This window comes from Abramis brama, assembly GCF_963993115.1.
Source record: "Abramis brama genome assembly, chromosome: 17".
In the NCBI taxonomy this organism is placed as follows: domain Eukaryota; kingdom Metazoa; phylum Chordata; class Actinopteri; order Cypriniformes; family Leuciscidae; genus Abramis; species Abramis brama.
The window spans coordinates 26,026,328-26,047,862 of record NC_139979.1 but is presented as its reverse complement, the minus strand read 5'-3'; the positions used below and the strand labels follow the sequence as shown (position 1 = coordinate 26,047,862).

General features: G+C 36.8%; 1 protein-coding gene across 6 annotated transcripts in view; it reads left to right on the top strand.

Moving 5' to 3' along the window:
• cobl (cordon-bleu WH2 repeat protein) overlaps positions 1-21,535 on the top strand; it is a 127,280-nt gene that overhangs the window by 37,660 nt on the left and 68,085 nt on the right. For 3 of the 6 annotated variants that reach the window (XM_084089559.1, XM_084089558.1, XM_084089555.1), the window contains exons 4-5: positions 13,586-13,780; positions 19,531-19,741. In XM_084089559.1, coding sequence (XP_083945685.1) covers positions 13,586-13,780; positions 19,531-19,741 — 406 coding nt within the window. Of the gene's footprint in view, positions 1-8,163; positions 8,368-13,585; positions 13,781-19,530; positions 19,742-21,535 lie in introns of those variants that run through there. The other 3 variants (XM_084089560.1, XM_084089556.1, XM_084089557.1) reach the window with 2 other exon arrangements.

The window sequence follows — 21,535 nt, the reverse complement described above, 5'->3', positions numbered from 1 at the left end:
CTTCTGATTCCGTATTAGAAAATATCACGGTTTCACGACATACGGTATTAAACAGTCAATTATTATTATTATTATTATTATTATTATTATTATTATCATCAGTTAAAATAACTGTTAAATGAGTCAAAACAGTTTTTTTTGGTTGGACAAATACTTTATAACAAACTTAAAACCATTTTTTTTTGTTTTATTCAAATTTCAATAATCAAAAACATCATATATATATTTCATCATATATAATTACATTTAATAATTGATTATGGATTAGATTAACTACTTATTTTTTGTCATTAATAACAGAATAATAGAGTTCTACTATGAAATGTATTTTATTCAGAAATTCTGGTTTGTCTGTATTATTTTTTTCTGGATTCTGTATTTCATGATTTAATACAAATATACTATCAAAAATGGTGGTAATGAAATGAATGCATAAAACCTAAACAATTTAATTAACTTTTTAAAAGTTAATCAAATAAAAATGTAACAACTTTTAACCTTTTATTATTCTTATTATTTATATTATTATTTTATTATTGTCATAATTTCTTCAAGTTGAACTGAATTTTTTATTTTTAAGTGTTGTAGCTAAGACCTTTGAGCTTCAGAGTGTATTTGACAGTGTTGTTTCTCAAATAAATGCCAAAATGCTCATTAAGCGTTTTCTCAGAGCAGCTCTGGTGATTTTCATGTCCTCATATTGACAACATGATTGACAACATATTGAAATCATGACAATATGAAAGCACACAGCCAGTGAAAAACACCAGCTGCGTGCTACACTGCACAAGACTGAAAGCACACGGCCGATGCTCGTGTTGTTGTCATGTTTGGTGTAAGTGCCATGTGCTCTCCTGTCGATTGTCTAACCCACCCATCTTGTTACCTGATTATTGGTTAATCTGCCCCTTGCGTTTCCCATCAGTCCAGTCCAGTCCTGTTTTACCCTTGGGGTAGTTTTTGTTTGTGTTTTGTTTTATTTTTATTAACAATAAAGAGCCCATTATCTGCAGTACTGAGTTCTCGCCTCTTCCCTTACCACAACCCTGACAGTTCGACGTGTCTCCTCTATTTGCAGCTACTGTGTCCACATTTTTTGTAAATTGGATATTTATCTTCGACAGTCGCTTTTTCTTTTTTTCTATATCCAAAGTATTCCCATACTGTACATTTTAACGTCTATTTCGACGGGGACAGAGATTAGAGATAACAGTCTCTGTCTCTGACATTTTCTCCACTGTACGTGTGTGGGTGGAGCAAGTTGAGAAGCAGTCAAGTGGAAAGAAATGATATATGCAGTGTTATAAATTAAAGCACTGTGTATATAATGTGTATCTTTGTTTAATTGTAATTTTTTTTTTTTTTTTTTTTTTTACCTTTTTGTGTACTTGTTTTTGCATATTGTACCCTATCTTATATAAAACACAAAAAAAAAACCTGCACATAACAAATGTACTGCATTGTCCTGCACTGCTTCATAACAAATATATGTTTTATTCATTTTGTTAAAGCATTGCTTTTTCTTTTGCTATAGATAGGCTATTTTACATTTCAAAATATAAAGCATGTTAATTATGTTAAGCAATGCTAATTTATATACACTGGGCATTCATTGAGATGAACCGAAATAGTGCGGTTTACGGATCGCTTGATGGAGAGCGTATTCTCAAGCGCTCAGTCAGTTTTCGGTGAGACGGGCGAGTGAAAATATATCTGTGTGTACCAGTTCCAGATTGTAGAGGTAGTTCCTCACCATGCGCGTGAGCTGAGAATGGGTCCCTTCATCAACTAGGTTTTATCGTTATTATTGCGGGAAGACTAATTCTTATTGTGAGGAAAATTTTTACCGGTATATCGCAAACGGTAATATATTGCCCATCCCTAGGCTAGAGCAATGGCATCTCTCACTCAGTGTGACATCGTTTGCTTGGTGGCGGCTGCCCCCCGGTTGCGGCCCCCATAGCAAATGAAGAGTTGCTCTGACTTACGCCACTGGCTAGTGCGGTGGATGTGAGTCTGAAGAGCATGGACTGGACACAGTCTGTGAAGTTTCTCCTTCTCGAGTGTAGTGAAAGGTGGAGGTCAGAAGGCTTCAAGAATGACCGGATGGTCGAGAATGGAACTTTAGGTAGATATTCTGGGCGAGGGTGCAAAATAGCTTTGACCAGTCCAGGGTCAAAGTCTAAGCATGATGGTAAAACTGACAGAGCCTGCAAATCCCCAGTTCTCCTTAAAGAAGTAATAGCCATGAGATAAACCATCTTTCCACGTCGGAAAATATATTTGAATGGATTGTTATTGCTGCTTCCATAGACACCATTTGTGTATTTTACAAACTATAAATGTATTGTTTTGCTATAAATTATATGTATTTAAATGTCTGAAACCTAAAATAAACATTATGTAGTTAACAACACTGAATAGTTATGATATATGACAAGCGCTGAGCGCGTCCGTCTTTGGCTCAGCACCAGCCATAGTGCAAAAGCACAGTTTGAATCTGGCAGTTATGTCACGTCACTGTACATTCGCTCCTTAGTGGTCAGAGCATGCCAAAGTAGAGGAAAATATCTAGTGGAAAATGAGAATGTTGCGTCACTCGCACTAGGACATGTTAGCCCCTTAGCTATTGGAGAAAGTACTTCAGGGCTAAAAATACAGCCATCAATTTGAGGCAATTGATGTGCCAATCGAGATGATGACCCCTCCAGATCCCTTGGGCTGGATGGCCATCTAAGATTGCTCTCCAGCCCGTACAGGAAGTATCTGTTGTTAGCATCTTGCGACAACAACATGCACCTAGAATGGGACCCAAGGTGAGGAACCGGGGTCTGAGCCACATAGAATGGGAACGGAGCCGGTGGCACGTAACCCTTATTTGCCTTTGGGGATTGGCCCTTGGATGAAATTCCCTGGCCTTGAGCCACAACAGAAAGTGGTTTCATGTGCAGAAGGCCCATAGGTATCACTGTGGACGCAGCTGCCATAAAACCTAGAATTCTTTGAAAGTGATAAAGTAATTTCCTGACCTAGCCTGATATTGCTCGGGTTGTTTAAGATGGTCTCGACACATGCGGGAGACAGTTGTACCAAAGACAGGTCACCGTTAGAGCCCGACCGATAAAGGATTTTTAAGGCCGATACCGATACAAATATTTGGTGATTTAAAAATCCGATATTCCGATATATCGGCCGATATATATATTTTTTTTAAATCCAGAAACGTGTAACAAAACATGAACAGATTTTCCCTAACATTAGTTATTTGTAGTTATTTAAGAGTCCTCAGCCTTACTAAAATAATATAATGCAGTTTAAAAATATATATATATATATATTTTAAATTAACTTTTAAACTATTAGACTATTAGACTATTGTCACAACAGAACAGAATATATTAAAGTTCTGATAAATATAATGTATATTAAAAATACAAACTTAAGATATGAAACTTAAAGTCCTTTGAACAAAAAAAAATCAACTATTATTATTAATATTGACAGTAATGATTTAAAAAAAATCAATGATGATGATATTATTATTATCATCATCATTTGTATTATTATTATTAAACAAGACAAAGGTCACTCCTAATTCTATCCATCTATTCCATCAAGCTATAACAAACCATTTTCAATCATCATTTGCTGCCTGCCTTCTAAAATCTACTACTTAGTGATGCACTAAATACATTATGTGAGGTAATTAACACATGGTTACCGAGTCGATCGTTCCCTGTTTCATGAAAATCGAATGTAAATAGTTTTATCTCTAAAAACAGATTAGCTTATAACGCTAGTATATGGGGCACAGAGTAAGTAAAAGTGAATCGCTAGTTAATACCACTAACAAGGCTCAAAATAGCCTCACACTAACACGGTAGCATAATGAGGGTCCCTACATGCAAACCGAAGCATTGAGAACTTTGTAAGTGTACAGACAGTTTAATAAGAAGATACTTTATAAAGACAGTACATTACGCGTTTACAGGCATCATCTAGGAAAACAGTCTCGACTAGTCGAGTCACGAACGCCGTGCTACGTTAGATTTCACAAACGTAATTCCTATCGACCAGCTCACTTAGCATGGCGTTCGTGACTCGACTAGTCACGAACTAGTCTTTTAAAAGAAAAGCTAACTTTTATGCACAGGCTAGCTGCTATGTTTGATACTTTTTCTCTATGTCTAAATGTTCACTCCTCGCGTGCCTAACTTACGTTTTACAATGCAGGGACTGGAACTACAGATATGCTAGTTATAAATACAGTAATCATTACTTTATTTAGGCAGAATAAGTTCGTTGTGATTTCCAAGCTCATTGATGTTAGCAGTCTTCCTTGTAGAGTGCGCTCTGGTGGACAAACTATGCAGCGCCAACACTCATAACATGGTTGCAGGGTGTTTCGTCCGCTTTTATTATTATTTTTAAATATTCATTTATCGGCCGTTATAAATGCTGATACCGATAGTTTGGAAAATGCCTAATATCGGCCGATAATATCGGCCCACCGATATATCGGTCGGGCTCTAGTCACCGTAGTGAGCAAGTCCCATACAACCCCTAAGGAGGTTGTCCTCTGGGCTGGAGAGAGAATGCTTTTCTTGAGTCTCAACCTCAGAGATACAAGATGAGCAAGGAAGACATCCCAATGTCAAAGCAAATGCTCTTGAGAGTCTGGGCCAGGATAAGCCAGTCTCCTATTTAAGCCGTAAATGTGCTGAAAAAACCCCCCCAGTTCATCCCAGATTTTGTTGCTGAATTGAAATATGTTATTTAACCCTCTGGGGTCTGATGTTTTTTGGGGCCTTGAGAAGTTTTGACATTTATGTTTTTTTCAGTTCTTTCACCTTAAAAGAGCTCAAAAACTTGTAGCAGCCAGATAAAATGCTATGCTTGCCTCAGCAAATGCGTTATCTCACGTTTGCTTTTGTTAACATTGTTAGGTTTAGGTTAGAGTTTAGGTGGTACTTTATTTTGAAACTTGATAGAGCATTAACCTTTCATAAAACTTAAGTCACATTCACTTGCTTAAAAAATAACAATAATTGACTATGCATCTCTTTCATTGACAAAAGACTAAAATAGCATTGATGTCAAAAGTCAGTGTCGGTCTTGTCCAGGGTTCCTCAAAGTTCAGAACCTGTTCAAACTCACCTATTTGCAATTTTATTGTAACTTTGAAGACCTTGATTAGCTTGTTCAGGTGCGTTTGATTAGAGTTGGAACTAAACTCAGATTTGAGGAACCCTGGTCTAAAAAGTGTTAAGCTGTGCATTCCCGCTCTCTCTTCTTTCTGATGGCAAAATGACACACACCCTCTTACTGACTCATTTCATTAGCTCCTGATGAATAGTGTTGGTGTCACAGGGCCTGCATTTCGGTGTGGGTTTACAGGTATTGCGCTTAATTTGACTAATTTCCCACCAGAGTCCTGCACGGGTTCGGGTACCCGACGGGTGACCCGCAAATTTTGCTCAAACGGGTGAAAAATATCCAAGTGTGTCAGATGCGGGTCGGGTCGGACACGGGGTAAACACGGGTCTAAACACGGGTTTAAAACAATCATGTGCAAACGTAAAAATATATGCATATATTTAAGAACACATCTACAAAAATATGCCTGTATTTCAAGTTGATAAAATAATTTAAAATCCACATCAGTTTATTTGTGCCCACGCCCTCCCAGGAGTCTCTACCTACTAAAAATTCATCATAACCGCGCGCGCGATCTGCTTGCAGTCGTCGAGATGGATGCTGAGGAGTTGAAGAAAAGAATAGCTAGTGGAGATGGTAAAGTTGTCGACAATACGTCATCAAAAATCAAGTCCAGTGTGTGGGAGAAATTTGGAGTTATCTGAAGAAAACAATATTGTGAAAGGCTTTGCTGCATGCATTTTCGTGTTGGATAGCCGAAAATGTGGAACTTCATCGCTTAGGAAGCACGCAGATAACTGTGGTAACAAACCAAGCAGTTCTATCAAACAGTATTTTTCAAATTTAACACTGATAAGTAGGCTATGTGTGGTGTGCAGGGCGTGTTTGAACCCAAAATTGTCAGATGTGGGCTAGATGAAATTGCGTGGCAGATATAGTGTTGTAGCTGCGTCTGTTCGATTGGTAAAATGTTATTAGGCTACTCAGTTTTGTGGTAACGTTAGCCATGTTCTTCATGTACCGGCCTTTTGACAGCTTCGGCTGAAGTTGTCCTTGTGTTAATTGTCGTGTAATAACTTCTGTATGACCTGGCAATAAACATTTTTGTAAGTGTGTCTATAATGTGATAGTCTAAACTGATTTTATTTCGGTTGCAGGTCGGGTGGTCGGTTCTTTTTTAAGCGGGTCGGGTTGGGTGCGGATTTTAATCAGTGCTGCTGTCGGAAAACGGGTCGGATGCGGCTTTAAGCACTGTGGGTATGGGCGGGTGCGGATTTACAAAATCGGACCCGTGCAGGACTCTGTTTCCCACAGGTTTCATGCTCACACCAAAAGTGCATGCACCACTGATCTATATATCAGCTTGTGAGTGTCAAATGTATTTCTTTTTTATTGCACAAACGATCAAATACACACAAAATTATGTCAAAATGTCTATTTTGGCAAGTATTAAGGTTAACACAGTTTTGGAACGGAAACCTATTCAGATTTTCTTATCTGAATAGGCTGTTAGACCCAAACGTATCCATGTTTATTTAATTTGTATCTTCATTCTATTGTATTTATTCATGCTATCGTTTACAATTTGTTTATTTGTTCTTATTATATTAGTGACATGTAAATTTAGCCTCCCTGTGCTATTGCAACAAAATTACCAAGAAATTATGAAAAAATAATAATGAAAAAACATTATAGCAGTTTTCTCTGTGGTATTGAAAATGTAATGGAATATTGTTATTTTTCCAGATATCATATCAAAGTTAGAAATTCCGGTATCGTGACAACAGTAGTTGAAGGAGCAAGTTATAGAGTGAAAATGTATCCGTCAATGCAGTGAAAGCTAATTCATCTCTAAAGGACAAAGTCAATCCCATTAGTAACCCAGTCGCAGTGAAGGCTGTGTGTTTGGAGCTGCCAGCTGAGAAGCTGAGAGTTTCCTGCTCTCCCAGGGAAGCTGGCTCATGCCTAAAGGGCTCTTTGTTGGACAAGGTGTGCGATCTGAGCAGTGACTGAGCTCGGTACAAAACCACACTTTCAAAACCTCCTGTTCCTGTCAGCACCGGAGGTGTGTTCTTCCACACTTAGTACACACATCCTACATGAGAACACTATCCCAACAGGTGCCAAAGTTTTGCTACATGTCTGCCTTTCTTGAGCATAACTAATGAGCATGACTTATAATTTGAAGAACTATTAATAACACTTTACCTTATTCCTGTATGTTGCGTTTCATAAATAATTATATTATAATGTATTATAATTTTGTAATAAATAGAACACAGATTTCATTATAATGTCTTAAAAGGATAGTTCACCCAACAATAAAAAATCTGTCATAATTTCCTCAAGAGCATCAAAGATGACTATTCACAGACATATTGAGCATTTTTAAGTGTATTCTCTTCGTTAGGATGTTGATATAGCAACTGTTCAAGTGTCAAGCAAGTTTCATTCGTAATGTTTCTCCTTGAATCCGATATAAAATTTCAGTAACCCTTTAGTTTAATGTCCAATTCACACTATTAACTAGTTGGTTATTATTGGCATGCATATTACTATGCTATTGGCTGTTTATTAGTACTTATAAAGCACATATTAATGCCTTATTCTGCATGGCCTTATTCTACATCCCTTAATCTTACACAATAACTAAACTTAACAACTACTTTAATAACTGGTAATAAGCAGTAATTAGGAGTTTATTGAGGTAGTAGTTAATAGTTAGTTAATAAGGAGAATTGGACCCTTATCTAAAGTGTGACCAAAATATCATACCGTATTGTCCCTCATAACCGGTAGTATAACAAGCCGATAAGCAAGCTTAATTACTCAAATTCAAATTCAAATTCAGACTTAATTTTTCAGATATTTCCTGTGTTGTGTCTCATTGAAATCATTGTGTTCATTTGGTCTGTTTTGGAGTAGTTGGTCATTCCATTGACAGTTCCGGGGCAGAGGGCAGTGTCCGTTGCATAATCAGTGAATGACACAACAGCGTGTTGATAGCAGGCATTTTAGCACAAGTCTTTATAAATCATTAACTGGACGTGCTCGAGGAGTCGAGGTCCAAGGTTTTTGGCATTCTCACATGATCTGCACCTCTCAGCTGGCCAGAAGTGTCTTCCAGGTCCGTAGACGCTCCATGTTCCAGTAGCTAGTCTCCTGTGTGCTTTCTGGATTCGGACTACTCTAACGGCTGCTTTGACAGTAGTAGGATGGTTTTATCTACTGCTAATATTTGCACTGCGGAAAGAGAATTTGCTTGAACTGAAAAGAGCGCTTATCCGGTTATCAGTATTTGGGTGTCGATGTGGCATTGAACGTGAGAGAGGTTTTGTGGTATGATGTTTGGGGCCTATGAAGTATGACTGAAGTATGAATTCTTTTTACTTCAAAGTGTGTTAATAGTTTACCATTTTCCCCTTTTAATGTCATGATAGAAGACAAGATCTATAGTTGTATTTTACTTTCTGTGCTTATATTATGATTAAAAAGAACTTCACAGTGAATATCACAGTGAATTGTGTTGCTTAGTTGCTTAGTTGCAGTGTCATAGAGCAAATAATTGTCGGTTAGTTCGCTTCAATACATTACATTATCATATGTCAACTGGTTTCTACAGTACTGAATATGTTGTTAACCTGTTAAAATGTGGTGGAGCACCGGTGTATCATTTATGTTATGTTAAACTTCTCATCAAAACCCTTTACTAAATGACGCCCATCTGGGCTTTTAGACCAAAAGTGTTGTCATTTGAAGAAAACCCTATGGATTCTCATAGGTTTAATTCACATTTCTTGAGAGAGCAGTATTATGACTTAAAATATTTTCTATTCAGTTTTATTATTATTATTATTTTTTTAAATCCCCAAATGGAAAATGGACTATGGAATTTATGTAGCAAATATTTATCTGTTTTTGAATTACATACAAATTTACAATTTTGTTAAATATGTGAATTGTTAGAACAACTAGTCTGTATTTATAGATTTTTGTGTACATGGTTGATGATTATTTGAAGGCATTCCTCTTAGAGTTTTTTGCCTGTCTTGTCCTCTACTTCATTATGTAAAAGGGGTGTAACGATATCCTCATGTCACGATTCGATGCATATCATTCATGATACTGAACTTACGATAAGATATTATTGCGATACTCCAAGACATATGGTAAAAGGTTAACAAAAAATGTACTCTTGATTAAAAAGCTACATTTGATTTTACATTGGGGGTGGAAATGAATAGGCTTACACTTGTTGCTGATAACCCAATGCACAAGACAATGGTGACACCAAAATAAAAAATATTGATGATTCTGAAGCTGAAAATACAGAATTATTTTAGACAAACATGCTTGCACTCTGTCACTGACTAGATTTAAAATGTTTACTGGTTACATAAGACATTTGGCATTATCAGGACCCATTCATTTCCCCCCATTGCATTATTATACATTATATTCAACATTATATATTGTAGTTTAATGTAGTACTGACACTAAAACTCTGTAAACTTGAAAAAAAAAAATCTCACAGAAATTTTCATTTTGGGTGAATTATACACAATACGTATTGTCACTATTCACGGTACATATTGATGCATTTTTGGATTGCGATATATTGTGACATGATACATTGTTACACCCCTATTATGTAATGTCAGCAGATAGATTTTGTTATGTTGTGTTTTGATGGAAAGGAGGATTTCAGTCTAATCACTCGAAGCTATCTTGAATCAGGTTTGAAAAAGATAGGCCTAGTATGTTTTATCACTATAATATGACATCACATAACATATTATCAAAATGATGACTTGAGCGCTGTAACCATAATCAAAACACTGATTATTTTTCCTTAAATGTACATTACCTTGTTTATTACATCAAGACAACAAGTACTTCATGATCTTAGTAATTGGGGCATGAGAAATAGTCTCTTTTTACCGCCAAACCATTTGAAACATTGATCCAGTGCTTATATGATCAAATGCTTAGAAATATATGTATATTTCCAAACAGGTGGTCAACCATTACTGTAGATTTTTCAATGGTGAGTGTCAACCACTGGAGAACAGAGTGGCTGAAAATTGAAACAACACATAATAGACAATATTCATTGAAAATCCTAACCCTCATACAATTGAAACAGAAATAGTTTCTTATGCATTGGGAACGTAACTCTTTTTGGGAAAAGCACGTAAAAGTCCTGGCAGAAAGCGATGCATAAGGATGTAGTGTAACAACGCCCAGTTCTAGGAATGCATTAATATTTTGTTGGTAGGACCAGTTTGCAACAATTATTAGTTAACACTAAGTTGTCAACACTTCGGAAAAAATAATAATTCGTCGTTACACTACATCCTTATGCATCGCTTTCTGCCAGGACTTTTACGTGCTTTTCCCAAACCCCTGAAGTGACGTCGACGTCCAGGTTAGCAGTAGCATGAGCCGTCAGGCAAGTGTTATTTAAATAAACTCCAGATGTACTTACAAACTTTCCAATGCCTCGTTTTATGAGTACAGAACCTATTTGTACTACTGTATAAGTTTGGTACCATTCTGGGCATTATTAGTGGGGTAATTTACGAGATACATCCTTGGATCCGTTAGCACCTGCACTAAGCCATCCGGCTGATTTATCTAAATAAGCTCTAACTTTAAAGGGATACTCCACCGTTTTTTCATATTAAACTATGTTATTCCCTTAACTAAGACGAGTTGATACATACCTCTCTCGTCTCAGTGCGTGCACTAAATCGCTCTGTCTTGCGGCGAAACTTTGTTAGCCCAGTTCATTCAATATGTGCCAAGCAGAGAAGCTACCAAACACCTCCACGTTTTCCCTAATTAAATACAGTTACTCGCGTAGTGTAACTCGACCTAGGACGGTGACACAAAACAAAACATTGCGCTTTTCTAAGCGTGTAAAATGGATAACTATATTGTATGGCGGAATACCATAGCAAGTGCTTGGAAGCACTTCGACTTCGGCGCAGTAATATCTTCACTAGAGGCAGCGGGGGCCGGTGAGAGGATTTTTCACGAGTGAAGATATTACTGCGCCGAAGTCGAAGTGCTATGGTATTCCGCCATACAATATAGTTATCCATTTTACACGCTTAGAAAAGCGCAATGTTTTGTTTTGTGTCACCGTCCTAGGACGAGTTACACTACGCGAGTAACTGTATTTAATTAAGGAAAACGTGGAGGTGTTTGGTAGCTTCTCTGCTTGGCACATATTGAATGAACTGGGCTAACAAAGTTTCGCCGCAAGACAGAGCGATTTAGTGCACGCACTGAGACGAGAGAGGTATGTATCAACTCGTCTTAGTTAAGGGAATAACATAGTTTAATATGAAAAAACGGTGGAGTATCCCTTTAATAATGTTCAACCAAGGGACAAAAAGCTTCTGGGGGGTAGTGCTGGGCGGTGTACCGGTTCATACCGAATACCCGTGTTTATTTTTGTTATGATATGAATTTTTAAAATACCGCAATACCGGTGTATGTCGCTTTAATAATGATCGGAACGCGGCGCGGCACGACACTGTTTGAGAGGGTCCTTTTTCTCTGTTGCACTGTGGTGATGCACGTGTTACTAAGCGTGACTTTGAAGATGGATAGGTTAAACTATAATTGATAGCTGTCAAATTATATTACAGTGTTTCCCATACATTGGTTCACAATATCAACACAGCCTTTTGGAAAATCTATTTGTGGTTGGCATTGACATCGTTGAATAAACATGAGCACTGCACATTTCAAAATCAAAACGTGGCACGGGTGTTTTTATATGAATGTATCTGAAGTGAACTTACGGTCTTTAGAAAAGTTTCTTTGTTATTACGATTGAATCTTTCTTTATCTTTCCTGATAAAGCAGCGTTTATGAGCATTGCTGCTCCGCCGTTACCGGGGAAACCGCTATTTCTGCTGCTCCTAAAGCGCCTCCTGCTGGCACCTCTTTGTAAACAGCCTTGCAAACCTGTATTAATAATGTGGATTTTTTTCTACAATATTCACTCATGACAGTAAAATAGGGCATTCTAAGTCAATCGACTGCAGTATTTCCTCTCTCACTCAGTGAAAAATGTGTTTTACACCCAGTCATGCTTGGAAAAAAAAAATACCGTCATATACCTTGAAACCGGTGTAATTTAGAAAAATACCGTGATGTGGATTTTTGGTCATACCGCCCAGCACTACTGGGGGGTGTTTGGCTTGAGGTCATGGTGCAAAGGACCCTAGGTTGATTTTACTCCAAACCATCCCTTTAACCATTCTTCTTTGAGAACAAACACACAATAATGAACTCTCTTTTGTACACTTTTTGAAGGGTCAAAGTGGTAGTTTCTTGGACTGTCAATAGAGAGACTCTCAGATTTCTTTAAAATATCTTCATTTTTCGAAGATGAACGAAAGTTTTACTGGTTTGGAATGACATGAGGATGAGTAAATGATGACAGAATTTACATTTTTGAGTGAACTAACCCTTTAACTATATATTAACTAATATATTATTGGGCATTATTATAAATATTATGTTTTTATTATAATATTATAAATGCATTTTGAATGCTTTCTCTTTCAAGTACAGAGTTATAGATTTTTCTGTTGATTTATTGATATATCAGTCCATAGTACTACTTACCACTTGCTCAATCTGCCTTAGCATTATTTTGGCAGTAAAAGGTGCAGTATGTGATTTTTGAAAATCGTAGTTGAACACTGTTGATATTTGAAATCAACCCAAATAAACACAGCCCTTCCTTCATTGCTCCTCCCCCAAAATGCACAAACACGCAATGCAAGAGAGTCTCTTTTATCATAGCAGAAGTGGAAACGCCCCCTACTGCTGATTGGCTACAAGTGTGTTGTGGTGCTCGGTCCAATGCACTTTCAACAGCGTTTTTCAAAAATCGCTTACTGCACCTTTTAAGTGATTCTTTTCTTGTTTGGGTAATTGATATGCTGCTTAACCAAACATGCAATCAAATGAATGCCAGAACTAGTGTTATGATACAACACCTTCTCACTCTCAAGGTGTCAAATATTGCAGCTTTGCAGGAGCCCTGCACAACACCCTGTTAATTCCAAAAGAACCTGGTGGTGGTGTTAAACTGACTGACACACAGCAGGGCTTCTTCCATCACTTTATTTAATTAAATAGCAAAACATTCCCCTGCTTTTATGTTTTCCAGCATATGTATTTCCATAACCTTTCCATAACTTTAGATTGTTAGGTTATTGGTTTTTCCACAAGCACTTTTTTTTTTTTTTTTAAATACAATAGAAATTGGACCATTTTTGTGGTATTGGTTATTTAGGAGTGTCTGAGCTTAGAATGAACCTTCATTGCAAAACTTGATATTTGCACCACTTAATCATCAAACGTAATCCTTACTCATTGCTCTTCTGAATTTATTCGACAGGAGGAGAATGAAGGCCAAGGCCCCCCCTCCACCTCGACCTCCCCAGCCTGCCCCCCGCAGGATCTTCCGAAATGCCGTTCCTGACGGAGGAGGATCTTCAGGGGGAGACAGCAAGGAAAACATGCTTCAACCCTCTGTGGATCTCCATATCACTCTGCCTTCAGGGTATCAGACCACTGTCAATGTGGATGGCAGGTGAATATGTTCATTGCACTGACCTTAGCCTAAACATTTAATCAAAACATTTTATTTTTATTTTTAGTTGGTAGCTTGATGGTGGTATGGTTGACTAAAAAGAGTTGGGACAGGAAGTGTACACTGACATTGTACACAGTGACCTTTAAAAACAGCTAGACAGAGTGCAGCTGATGGAACAACACATTGTGAGATGGGTTTTTACACTGTATTTTTAACTTGATTTTTAATATGTATTTTAATGCATATTTATAAACATGATACAAGAACCAAAGATGTCCATCTGCCACTTTGGGTGAAACATTTTCTGAATAAATGGACAAAAATCAAAAATATCTAAATCAAATAATCAAAAATGTTATAATTATCACTGCTCTCCTATATTTCATTAGTTCACACTTGCATATAATTAAATGGAGTAAAGGATATGCGTATTTGGCGTGCTGTGCAATGGGAGGGCTCCGAGCTTGGATTTTGGCCCGAACTCCCGCCATCCCAGGTTGGGATAGGAATAGTTAGAAGAGAGCAGATGGGGTGGTGGAGGGATGCTGGAAAACTCTTATAGAAAAGATGCAAGTCTGCTGTATATATACCTCCTGATGCTAAATGAGTTGATTATCTGAATGAGCTCTTCTTGTGTTAATTAGGATAACTATCTGAACGTGCTCCTTCCGAACTTTGTTAATATCATTTAGTTACTTGGTGAAACAAAGCTCTGGAATTGAAAGATAATAAAGTCCTAAATATCTTAAATGATTCAAGAAAAGTCTTAATTATCATATTAAGAGGTTTTAAATACCAGGAATCGGGATCTGGCTTAATGTGAATAATAAACTTCACAAGGTGATGATTTAATTGTGAGCGCTGCATGTTTCTAAGTAGGGCTGGGTATCGAGTTCGATACTTTTTAGGAGTAGTGAGAATCTACTTTTTAGGAGATACTTTTTTGCCTCGATACCATCGAGTATCAAAAAAATGTCTTGTCATTCGGTACCAAATTTCGATACCTGAGGGTTTAATCTTGTCAACGTCAGTGAATAAGCATGCAGCACGTATGATGTGCCCAAATCAAGTGCTGGCTGTGGCGAGGCATCACCGCGCTGCAATGAATTGTGCAGACAAGCACCGCGTGCGTCGCACGTGCTGTGTAGTAAAGGGAACCGCGCGTCTGGGCCATTCATTGACCCAGAACATCCAGGATTCATATTTAAATAGTCCCTTTGCGGTTTAATATTCTCACTTTGACAACATTTCATTTGAGAGAAACTATCATCACATCACAGAAGAAGGTCTAAACGGCAACCCGTCAAAATAAAAGAATGAAAACCCGTCAAAATAAATATGAATTCAATTAATTAAATATGTTTTTGATTAAACCATTAAAATGAAATATAGACTAAATTAAACGGAAAGCACAGAACTGGGTAAAAATAAAATGGAATTTGAAAAAAAAAAAACACATTAAGAATGTAATTTTTGTTAAACTGTTAATAAACTGCTGTTAAATTGAACACATTTCATGATTTGAAATTAATTACACATGCTTTTTGATTAGTACAATTTAATTTATCCATCCAGAAAAATTAAAAAGGGGGGGGGGTTAACGGGAAAAACGGAATTAACTCACATTAAACTAGGCATCTTGTAAAGTGTGCTTATCCTTAAGGTTAGCTGCATTAACAGTTTAGCTTTCTTGTTTTTTTTCCCCCTCTTCACATTAATGTTATAGCCTCTGCTATAACATTATCTGTTCATAAAATTGGTATTGAAAAAAGTATCGTTCAGTTAACCGGTATCGAAGTAATAGTATCGATATCTACATTTTTTTAACGATACCCAGCCCAATTTCTAAGTAAAAACGTTGCATTATTGCTCATTCTACTTATCCATTCAGAGCAGTTCACAATCAATGCATACTGTACATGACATTTATGTCAAACGATTGCTTATGATATACTGTTGATTAATTATGACAGCAAAGTGCAGCTGGGTTGTATACAGGGGTTACCAGATTAACCACTATATTTCTGTTGTTCTATAAGTGCAACCTACTGTAAGAGAGTGAAACTCTCATTCAGCATTTTCATTCAGCCAGTGGATTGAAAAGAAGCTAATGTCTGTTAATGTAATGTATAAAATTCTAAACAATTAGGGTAATCATATTTTAAAATAATAAAAATAAATAAATACAATAATTTATAATTTATGCCATTCTGTTGTGCTGTTAGCCTCCCGTGTTAACATCCCTTAATTTAAAAAGATTTTTACTGTTGTCTTGTACTAGTCAAGAGTTTTGTTGCACTTGGCTGTACTTTCACAAAGCTACCTGTGCTTTGAGTGTAAATCCCTCACTCTTTTCTTTGACTATCATTATGGACATTTTACCCTTGGCTTGATTTAATTAAACATATTGAGAGTATGGCTTGCATTTGATAGCACATTGATTCTTTAAAGACAAAACAATAGACCAGTAAAAAAGAATTTTTTTTTTTTTTACAGGGTGTGTTCACAAAATACAGTGTGGTTTCCGCAACTCTGTAAATAATGTCTTCTGTTTTTTTGTGGCTAAGTCTATTCTGCTGGTAAACATAAGCATCTTCTTTCAAAAACATAGAAAATCTTATTGACCCCAAATGTTTAAATGGTAGTGAGCGTTGAGAGAATATGAAAGGACCAAAATATCATAGAGATTTGAAAGTGGCTTCTTTGGCATGTCTATTTATTACTTGTTCAGTTGCTGCTGAATTTCAATCATTGTGAAATATTTTTTTTTAAAATAGATATAATAAAAAAAGTAATAAAGATAATGAAAGGAGGATAGGTGCATCATTGTTTACTATGTGGTAAAACATTTCCATGTTGATGAGTAAGTGTCATAAGAATAGACATTTATAGTCAGATGAATCATTCAGATAATCTGAGCAACATAATGATTATATTCCAACATATTGAACTGTGTGTGCAAATTTGGACATGCACACACATAAAGTAAAGGTAGTTTAATGGTTTAAAGTCAGTTCTCAGCAATGCAGGGTTGAGAGGTGGCGCCCCGACATATCTCACGAGAATCACAACTTGCTTTACGGAACGACGTCACATACATCAACAACATATGAAGCAGCCTCTATGGAAGACACTAGCATGCATTTCAGACGTGAATCATGGCAGAGTCGACGAAGAAAGCAAAGAAAGCGCGGTCGGAAGTGTGCAGAGACGGCTCTGCGTGAGTGGTATTTACGACAGTCACGTTAAATACAAGTACGGAAACTGCATAGTGTGCCTTTAAGCAGCTACAGCTTGAATGGAGAAATACTAAAATCTCCTAAATTGTTAGGTGAAAGTTTTCAGATTACCAAAAAGTGTGTCAGATTACCAAAAAAATCTGTGGTATCATAACATTAGTAATTAAGCAATACAATTAGTGGTATCAGTAACATTGGCTTCTTTATCCTAAATCAGACTAAAACTATTTTTTAGGATAGCTAATGTGGTTGTGGGTTTTAGAGCACAGAAATGTTATGTTTAATATTTTTTAAGAATCTTTACGCAGCTCTCCAATTAAAGCCACAGCGTGGATCACATCAAATAACATCAAATGTCATTTGGTTCTCATTTGTCTTGTGACCAAATGTTACATATTTGATTTGAGAAAAACTCTACAAGTTGCCTGAATTGTGTTTTGAGAGTGAATAATGACCTTTTGGTATAAATTTAGTAGGGCTGGACCCGAATATTCGAATATTCGTTCGGTGGGTTGGTATTCGATTTGAAAATTTGACATTCGAATATTTTTTTTTTTGTTGTTGTTGTTTTTTGCACACTCGGGATCCCCACGAAACGGTTCTCATTCGCGCTTGAATAAGGCCGGCGACACACTGGCTGCGTGGCGTGTCTGTTTTAATTTCGGCTCCCATGTTAACAGGTTGGAGTTTGCACACTGCCTGGTCGAGCCACGCGGAAAACGCGTGCATGCTAGAAATAGAACCGATGCCTAAGTGTTCCTGCAACGGGAGTATTCTCTGGCTAGAGCGCAGAACAGCGGAGTGTGTGTGGACCGAAGTGCATGCCTGAGCTTGTGTTTTGGGTTAAGCTATGTTGCTTTGACATTGTGGAAAATAGAATAATAGAAACAAAATGTATTAGCCTTTTTACCCGTTATTATCAAACTAAATTAATCTCATTTTTAATTTGAGATTTGTAATTAGTTTTTCTTTATTTAAATTTCGTTTTTCTTTATTTGAATTTCGTTTTTCTTTATTTAAATTTCGTTTTTTTCTTTATTTCTTTATTTCGTTTTTCTTTATTTGAATTTCGTTTTTCTTTATTTGAATTTCGTTTTTCTTTATTTAAATTTTGTTTTTCTTTATTTAAATTTCGTTTTTCTTTATTTAAATCTACCCTTTACTGTGTCGGTAATTTGTTAGTCAGAAAAATATTAGACTACCTTTAAAGTATTGCTTAAGTTAACAGACCTGTGTGTGTGCGTTTTATATCACTAGTGCAGTGTCCTCTCGGAGCATATAAGCCGTGCTCGCGTGAGGTGCGCCGCTTCCCGCTCGCGCTGTTCTGTAGTGTACTAAAAGTTTATTAATTCTGAATGTGTTACGTCTCGCGTGTCCATCTATATTACACCAAATGCGACACTGCACTCCCTTGTGAAGTCGATTGGATGAACGGTTCTCGAAATAATCAAAATGCAAACGGACATACAGACACATAGAGATTCCTGCCTTTATTAGAGAGAAGAATATGTTCAGCCCCCTCTCTCCGAAGCTTCGAATATTCGATGTTCATTACTACCGAAGGTTCAAAGCTCAAAAAATGGTATTCGGACCAGCCCTAAAATTTAGAAGACATGGAATATAGCAGAATATAATGCTTTTATTTATTTATTTCCCTCCTTTTTTACAGCTCGTCAATATGAATGTTGCTGTAAGAAATAGAAATAGACATGAACATTTTGTACTAGTTTAAGGGCCAGATTTACTAAACAGGGCAGATTAGCTTGAGAGCGCAATTCCAAAAAAGCACGGATGAGAGTGGAAAATTCTGCGCGTGATCTACTGACGAGGCGCAAATTAAAGAACACAGATGCAGCCGGATCATTTCCATAATGACCAGCACAAACTACTGTACAAGAGCAGTGCAAATTAGCATCTGGTTTAAGACATGCTTTTTTTGGGCAGTAAATAATGGTGCAAATACCAGTAGCAAATTGACTAGCGCAAACTGTAGTAAATCACCTTGCATGATTCATCTAAATACTCTCCTCACATAAATTGAAAAGGAAACTCTTACAAATGCATATGCAGTAAAATAACTGTTTTCTTCAATGATTGAATTATGTATTGAATTAAGTATCTTGATTTATGTATTTTCTTATGAGACTAAATAGTAGTAATGACATGGAATTTAAACCAACAATTTTGTTCAAATATCTGTCCGTGTTTGAAAACTTTTCCAATGCCTGAAAACTTTTCCCAAAACCTTTAACTATGCCTTGATAGCAATTTTTGGTAGATGCGGGTTTGATTTCTGACAATTGCTTAGTGAAGCCAAACATTTAAGACAAGCATTCATGTAGCAATTTGCTGCTTTACGTAACACCTGTAATTCAAGCTGACTCTCTCTCCCTCTCTCTCTCCATCATCCTATCACAGGCCTGTCTTCATCACATGATGTAATTACAAGTCTTAACCATCAAGTAACTCTATCTTTCTCTGTCCTTATGTCTCCTCTTGTCTCTTCAGAAAAGCTCTAATGGATTTGTTGGTGGATCTATGCAGTCAGTACCATCTGAATCCAGCATATCACACTCTGGAGCTGCTGTCACCCGATGCTCAGCACGTCAATTTCAAGCCCAATGCTCTGCTGGGCGCTCTGGACGTCTCCTGCGCCCTGATCAAAGAACGAGTGCTGGAGGACAGGGTGATCCGGAAACCTCCACCCAAAGTGCCAGAGGTGAGTATCTGAAACAGTGTGTTATGGAGGTTTCTGTCCTCAAGCCGCATGGTGATAATGTCTGAACTTTTGAAGATCTTTAAATTATAGACAGGCAGCAGCAACTGTGATAACATGTTTCCTAAACTGGAATGCACTACTACTGACAAGACATCACTCCTGAAGACAAACTTTGTAAAATAATTTGGTTTGCAGGTCAGTGGTGGGCGTATGTCACACTACACTCTACTTCTCATTCAATTGCATCAGCCATATTGAATGGTCTCATTGTACAAGCAAGTGTTGTCTTCATTGCAGTACTTTTTAGGGTCAATAAGACCCCAAGTGCTCAACAGCACGGAACTACAGTGTCACATGAAATGCTTAACCTAAAACTGTATTAAACATTTTAAAATTCTTGTATAGTTATTATGCATGCGTTTTTTATGATCTCCTTTTAAATGAGCAAATACTTAGAATATTTGCACCTCAAGACTATTTAAGTGAACAAAAAAAACTTGAAAATATGATTACAAATACTGAAAAGATTTAAATATAAATTGTATATAAAAAAAAAATGTCCATGCTGATTGTCTGCTACTCATATTCACACATTGTGTTTGTCTTTTAAACAGCTATTTTACTGTAAAAATTTTATTCTTGTACTAATGTTGTTAAATGGTGACATCTTGTTCTGACTAAATGCATCAAGAGGGTCGTGTGATCATAAAAAGGGTTCGGGCAAAGGTACAGTGAGTCTTTCACAGAATCTGCTCTGAGTGTGCGTTCTCTCTCTCTTTCTCGAGTGTCCATTTCTCCTCCCCCTAATGTGTGAATATTTGATGAGAGTCTTACCTTTAGTTACCATGCATTATTTCTTTCTCAGCCGGGCTGACTGGGCTCTCTCTTGCTCTCTCTCCCTCATGTCTGACCTCTGGACAGAGTTAGAGGCTCTGAACTCTGATTCTGCTAGATCAACAGTACAAGCAGTGGACACAATACATAAGTATAGATGCTTATAGAAATGGAATGGTAACACTGTTTCTTTTTAGTGTTTGTAAGGATAACAAACAGACCACATGGCCAGCTCAGAAATATTTGACTATAGTAGAGATGGGTCCGGATGGTTTACCCTTTTGTTAAAGTAAGTTGACAAAGTGAGCAGGCTGTGATAAGTGTTAAACTGGTTCATCACACTAAACCCCTTTCTCAGTCAAAGCTTAACCGCTATATAGCAAAGTTAAAACAACTTTAAACCTTTAACATTATCATTAAAATATATAAATATTTATATATATAAAAATTGGATTAATATAAATGTGATTTTAATGTATATTTATATTTATATATATATATATATATATATATATATATATATATATATATATATATATATATATATATATATTTTTTTTTTTTACACCGAAAAGGTTTTAGGGTCTGTTCACATTTGGTAGGTTTGGTTAGCTTAAAAAGAACTCTGGTGTGGTTCATTTGAAAAAGTGTGAACGCTTCCATCTGAACCTTTGTCCTCTTCCAAACAAACTCTGGTGTCATTCGACTAAAATATGAATGCAACACAGCCCATAGAAACCTAAACAGACCAACAACAAGACGTGTGCGACCCTAAAAAGGACAGAGAATGCTTAAGCATTCCTGGTTCTTCTCAATGTATGAGATACAGTATGTTGCCATTACAGTTTGTTACTGGCATCGGAACCACCATATCCTTGCAGCAGATTTTCATTTTGCGTCTAACAAAGGAATTCCTGGTGCTGGAAAAAATAACAGTAAATGTACACACATACAACGAGC